The 7,277-nt window shown below is 35.2% G+C and overlaps 1 protein-coding gene across 1 annotated transcript in view; it reads right to left on the minus strand.

The window, feature by feature from the left end:
* Window positions 1–353: 353 nt before the first annotated feature.
* LOC121366506 overlaps window positions 354–7,277 on the minus strand; it is a 13,113-nt gene continuing 6,189 nt past the window's right edge. The window contains exons 3-7 of the mRNA XM_041490925.1: window positions 4,650–4,949; window positions 3,624–3,941; window positions 2,683–2,979; window positions 1,724–2,050; window positions 354–710 (exon numbers count right to left, since the gene is read on the minus strand). Of these exons, the coding sequence (XP_041346859.1) occupies window positions 571–710; window positions 1,724–2,050; window positions 2,683–2,979; window positions 3,624–3,941; window positions 4,650–4,949 (1,382 nt within the window). The 3' untranslated portion in view covers window positions 354–570. The remainder of the gene's footprint in view (window positions 711–1,723; window positions 2,051–2,682; window positions 2,980–3,623; window positions 3,942–4,649; window positions 4,950–7,277) is intronic.

Here is a 7,277-nt window from a genome sequence, read left to right on the forward strand (position 1 = left end):
TATATCCAATTAAGTTCAAGCACGCTGTCTTGGATGGTCACAGGACCTCAGCTATGTGGGCTATCTGTGACAGAGACGAAGTGTTAGTTGGGTAGTTGTTCATTGATTAGTTGAAACCTGAGACGGGGTGTAATGTCTTACACCTACCCATTGAGTCATAAAAACTCGTAACTACTACCGCATTATGTACGATGGCTTTAACCAAGACACCCCGAGGCCGGCATCGTGGTGACACAAAACATCATTTGATCATTGTTGACAACCGTTAGTTAATCATAGGATTACACGAATCCAGTCTCACAGAACTTTCAGAATGTCAAGAAATGAGTTATGGAAAAGGTATTGGTATAATATAAAAAAAAAGCTTAGTTTTATTTAAATTTCATAAATAAATACATGATTAATTACTAAATGTTTTTACAATGTATGGTGAAATATATTTAGTTACTAGAAGGGTGAAGAAAATAAAAGCTTGTCACATTTTAATCCACAATTTAAAACATCGCATACATTACGTTTTGTTGCTAAAATATTTGTTTGTGACGTAAATTATGAGCGATAAAAACTGATTTATCTACGTTTGTTTGCTGTTGAATTCCTCCTCTTTCTGACTATGACGATAGCCACGACAATGATGACCACCAGAATGAGAACTACTGTGACACCTGAAACAGCTGCTACCAGTACTGAGTCAGAAGTGTTTCCTGGTTCTGTATAAGAAAACAAAAACAGATAATGCATTTGATTACTGCACGTTATTGTGTACCTTGGATGTAGCTTGCTGACGTTAATGCATATTTAGCTATTTAAAACGACAAAGGTAAATTAATGTTTGTGTAAGAAAATCTATAATTTAAACTAAGAATAGTAGTTGTTTGAAAGGACAATAAGAAAAATCCATCATAGTTGTGTTTTTTTGTGTGTTTTTTTGTTGTTTTTTGTAAATGGAAGAATAATATACTACTAAGATACTACATTAAAATCTGACACAGATTCAGAGATGCATACATGTACATATATACAGAGAGAGAGAGAGAGAGAGAGAGAGAGAGAGAGAGAGAGAGAGAGAGAGAGAGAGAGAGAGAGAGAGAGAGAGAGAGAGAGAGAGAGAGAGAGAAATTTGACGAGATTCTGAAGTAGAATGATGCATTTAATATCAGAAGTATATCAGACTCCTACTTCAAAATCATCAAGTCAGGTAATGATAAACAAGACTCTCAGTTCATTTCTGTGTTATTGTAGTGTCGGAGCTAGAGTTCATGCGAGGAATAGACAGATAGACAGAAAGACAGAGAAAGAACGTCAGATAAAGAAATAGACAGATACAGATGTAAAATGAATATAAGATAAAAAAAAAAACCCGTGTGAAAATCTGCTGTCAATATATCGAGGAGTCACAATCAGAATTTGTTATGCCCAAATTCACATTTTTGCATACTAACAGATTTCAATATGTTAAAAGAAATTCTAGGAATTCCGAAACGAAATCAGTTTTATTTATTTCTTTATTTATTCCAATTCTCTTGTCCATCCCTCCTATTACACCTAGTACACCTATATCCCCAAAATTAACAACATATAAAACGAAAAAAAGTGCGAAGAAGTAATGTGTGAACATCATAACCCATTCTGATTGTGGATGTTTTGTTTTTACTATTCTGTTATGTCCATTAGTTAACATAACAAAATCAGTTATGTAGGTATATTTTAAACAAATATGAACCTGGAATTGCTATGTTTAAAGTTGTGTAAAAATGGCCGCATCCGAAGCTGTTACAGGCATCCAGAGTGTAAAGTCCTTGATCATCTTTATTTAATTTAGGAATCTCCAAACTGATCGAGTATCCGATATCATTGACTGTGATACTGTATATATTTAACGTCACTTCTGTGGTAGAAAGTTGACCTAGTAACTTCTGACCCCGTAAGTTTCTCCACGTGTGAAGAGTAATATTGGAGTTACTGAATATCTTTCTCTCCAAAACAACAGTTTTACCAAGGACAGCGGACACTGTCTGGTTCTGTTCCGTATCACCAAAAATGGGTTTTCCTGTAAAAACAAAGTTAAAATTGACATTGTTGTGTAGTAGTATTTAACACGTGATTATGTGTGCACAAAATAACACAGACACAAACAGAAATAGATAAATGTACACACATATTACATATATACATACATACATACATACAAGTGTCAAGTGTCATGCACGTAAGCAGGATCGACCGCGTAGACTGTAGGCCCAATGCACGTGGTTGAGTCAAACAGCATCCTTGTTTGGGATGTCTGGGTAGCTCATGACACATCTTTTTTAGTCTGCAATTTGCGGGCGATTCGGTGCCACAGGTTCGCGTCCCAGTAACCGTATGCGACAATTTGTGATGTCAGAAAGGATTTAATTATCCCTGCACCAGTGCGTTAATGTCTATGTATGTAACAATTAATATCGATATACATACAGTATAAAGATATTCATACATCAATACATACAAACATACATACACACACGTGTACACACATATACTAGTTTACGAAGAAACATACATATATGTATACATACAAACACACATACACACATGAAATACTAAATATAATGACATCTTTCGTAAAATATAAACAAAGGTCCATATGTTGCATGGGCACACGATATCCACATTTTTTATGCATACAAAACATTTACTTACCACCAATTTCTATTGACGTAAAATTAGTTTGAAGTATGACCTTCTTCAGTCCTTCAACTCCATTACTGACATCACATTGATACCTCCCCGAGTCAGCGTATGTCACGTTTTGAACAGTCAAGACGTACTTGTTATGCGATACGTGTTGTCCTGGTAGCTCTCTGATTCTGTCCTCGCCCCAGTAGTGAGTGAATGGAGAGAAGCTGTAGTCGCCTGGACGTCCTTCTGCTTCACATATTACTTTTAGACCCTTCTTACTTGAGTTATAATCATGACGTACTGTCACACCAAGAACATCTGTTTCGATATAGAGCATACGCTTGAGTCTGTTCTCAATGCTAATTTATAAAGTTTATTAATTATAAACACTGTGGAGTTCTTATTTAATCATATATGTAAAGCACTCAGAATAGAATATATATTGGTTTTCATATCTAACCTTTAGTGAATATTGGTAATACTATTTGTTTAAATTACGGCCATTTCAAATATGTTGAGAACAGTTTGGCATGTATTAGTCGAGAATTATGGGGGGGGGGGGGGGGGGGGGGGGGGGGGGGGGGGGGGGGGGGTAAGAGGGATTAAAAATAAATTGAATATTTCAGTATATTACAATGTTTAAAATTGAGGAAGGATATGTTCACGTTTCATAATTATGATGCATTCCGCATTGGACTTGGTGGAGAGATTCAGTTTTGCCATGGTTATTTGTCATTTTGATTTGACTAAATTCTCAAAACTGACCTTCAGGTTTGTAACAGGATACTGTACTTTTTTTCTAAACATCATGTTAGTTATTACCGTGGCATAAACGAAAACGTTCTGTAGTTTCAGATTAGTTGACATATTTATATTCAATGTTTATATGCAAGAAACAAAAATGTCTTCCCTTTTAGTAACAACATTAATTTAAATACTTTTAATACAGCAATATTACTTACAGTTAACGAGAATTGTGACACTCGTAGTTAGATGGTATCGACCTGTCTTGTGTGTAGCTGAACATTGACAGGTGTGGTTGTGGAAGTTCCTCCACACGGTTAAAGAGAGATAACCTGTAACACGGTCTCCGACCACCGTATAAAATATACTTGGCCCAATACCATCACACTGTATTGTAACGGTTAACACACGCGGTTTTCCTCCAGTCACTTCACACGACAAATTCAACGTGGCGCCTTCCTGGATTGTAATTTCTGAACTGAGAGGTGTCTCTGGATTCTCTTCCTGCTTCATGACAGCACTTGTCAATGGAGGATCTGATAATACACGTGCAAGATATAAGAATGATTTACTAGTATTCATAGCAAGCAGTTTGAAAGAAGGAAGGACGTGGTTTCTTTAACGATGCACTCAACGCATTTTGTTTACGGTAATATGGTTAAGGACCACAGAGATATTGAGGGAGAAAACCCGCTGTCATCACTTCAAGGGCTACACTTTTCGATTTGGAGCAAGGGATCGTTTCTATTCACCATCCCATAGGCAGGATAGCACATACCACAACCTTTGATGTACCAGTCCTGATGCACTGGCTGGAGCGAGAAATAGCCCAATGGGCCCACTGACGGGGATAAATCCAAAGCGACCGCGCACCAAGCGAACGCTTTACCACTGGGCTACGTCTCGCACCCAGCAAGCAGTTTGATTACTTATTGAGATCATTACAACTAATATGCATGTACGTTAAGTTACACCGGGTGCCCCACCATCCCCCCACCCTCCCAAGAAGAAAGAGAAGTCAATAAAAAAACCCACAGAAAAAACCCCCAAAAACCCACCCCAAAAACAAAACAAAACAAAAAGCAAGCAAAAAAGAAAAAAAGAAAAGAAAAAGCAAAACAAACCAAAACAAACCAAAATCATGGACTACGTATATATTGCATGCACATATTAACAATCAAAATATAAATGTATGTAATACTTTTAAAACTATGCCAGTCCTGGAATTTTTAAATGGTACTTACATATCAAATCCAAAAATTCAGAATTTGACATTGCTGTTATGTTGGTGCTTACATCAAGGACTTTACAGGCAATTTTGTTTCCATGTTGATACCAATGTGGAAGAAGTTTAAGCTCTTGTCGGTATGTGCTGCCATGTTTAGATACAGTCAGGTTGTTTTCAATATATGTGGATCCTTCAGTTGTTTTGTTTATCCACGTAAAGGTAACACTTCCTGTCATGTTGCTTGTTTCGCAAGTAAAAGTAACTGAGTTCACACCATCAGCATCGAATGTTGTCACATTTCCAGAAAGAGTAACATCTGAAAATAGAAAATGAGTAACATGTATGTAATTAGATTTATCACATAACATCTTACATTTTCAACGCAATCAAAGTATGTGATATTTTTCAGATTTTTAGAATTTGGTAACTTTGCAAATTAGATGTAAATTAATCGAGGTCACGGCACTAGGTTTATTGACATTTAAGCAAACGTACAAGGTTGACTCTCCATAATTGACGTATGCATTCATAGTCATCAAGCAAAAACATTTCAATAGCAACTTTACATGAAAGCTGCCCAGCGTTCAGAAAACAAAAACCAAAAACAACGTAAAGCACTAGTTTATTTTTATGTAAGAATATGCAACATGACATCATTCTAGTTTGATGTCATTTCCATTAAAAAAGACACCGAGTCGCATATTATTACGTCATTTGAATATCTAGTAATGGCGGACTGGAATTAAAGTTGCGGGTACAGTTTACAAAAAAAAACGTTGTATTAAGCTTGCGATTATATGACAAAGAGATTATTACACTCGTGTGTTTCGGTATCGTCAATATCATATATTAGGAATAAAAATAATGTATTCCTAATATATGATACTGACGATACCGAAAAATACTTTGGTAATAACCTCTATATATATTGTTTAAAATAAGTAGGGGATATTGAAATATGGCATTAAATAATAGAGATTCTTCATTATATATTTTAATAGGAATTATTGATAAAACTTAAAAAAGATTCTTTGAATTGGCAACAACTTAAAATTATTTTTATAAAAATATTCGACGGTTCGTCAGTGAGAAAACTAACATCATCAGGAGAATAAACAAACGAACTGGTGGCTATACAAGCAAGTAAGATATAAAATAGAAACGGAAGATAAAAACAATACTGGTTAAAACAGTTGTGGAATTACATGTCTGGGTAGTTTGGCATAGCTAGATGAAACACACAGTGATGCCGAAGGTAAAGAGGATTAATTTGTCATTTGTGCTCAGGTAGCAGACCACAATTATATGTGAATCTTGAGCTAAGATTTATGCATACCAGCCCATGGTATCATAAATGCCCACCTATGGTTTTAAAATAACGAAATATACAGGTATTTGTAGCCTCAAGGAAATTACAACAATTTTCATAATTATAAAGAGGACTTATTTTAAATATTTTTAGTTAATATTTGTGTTACTTTCATCATAATGACTCAAAACAGCATGATTTTGGGTGCATTTTTGACAATGTTCACACCCATACAAACCACCAGCAAGCAGGAGGTGGCGGATATCACACATATATTTATGGGAACTTTGCTAATCGAACCTCACAAAAACCCTAATTTGAATATATATATATATATATATATATATATAGATATATATAATATATATATATATATATATATATATATTATATATATATATAGATAGATATATCTTATATATAATTTTCTGATGATCAGTAAAAGTGCTTATGGTTTAATAATTATACAACTATTTATTTATTTTTATTTTTATTTTCATTATTATTTGTTTTGTGTGTTTTGGCACAATATTTGGTTACACCTTTACCAGATCTAGTGAACGGCCAAGAAGCTAATGAATGTGATGTTCCATATTTGTTTTGTGATAGTGGTCGAGTTTAATTGTGACATATAAAAAGTGACGTTAGGGTATGTATGTATGTATGTATGTATGTATGTACAGTGGACTCTGCTAAAACCGGCATTTGTCTAAATCGGATTTCCGGGTAAACCGGCACAGCTACCATTAATTTATTGTGACTTAACTTTTGCCTACTCCGGCATCTGTCTATTCCAGATATCGGATGCCAAATCAAGAACAAAGAAGCCGGTTTTGGTGTGATTAACTCTGTCCACACCGGCATCCAATCGGTGTCGGTTTGATGACTGCCCAAACAAAACTGTTAATTAAAGGCCACGCTCTGATTGCTAAAGGAACGACATGGTCACTGCTCTTGTCATTACTTACACCGTTTTAATTTTCTACAACGTCAAATTCGCACGCATACAGAAGCGATTTGCAGAACAAGGGCGTAAAGCATTGTTTTCTTTAATGAATGTATGTAAAAATATTGTTTTCAATATTGAAACAATGCTGTCTGTTTTTGATACATATGTAAATTCTATTTTAAGCTATGCTTCTGAAATATGGGGTTTCCACAAGGCCCTTGATGTTGAAAAGCTGCACATACAATTCTGTAAAAGACTATTGGGTGTTACGTCGGGAACGTGCAACGAATTTGTTTATAGTGAACTTGGGCGTTTCCCGCTGCAAATCCAGAAAACTCAGAATATTTAAACACTGGATAAAATTACGCAACTCCACTAATTATTTG

This window comes from Gigantopelta aegis, unplaced genomic scaffold, assembly GCF_016097555.1.
Source record: "Gigantopelta aegis isolate Gae_Host unplaced genomic scaffold, Gae_host_genome ctg5975_pilon_pilon:::debris, whole genome shotgun sequence".
Lineage (NCBI taxonomy): Eukaryota > Metazoa > Mollusca > Gastropoda > Neomphalida > Peltospiridae > Gigantopelta > Gigantopelta aegis.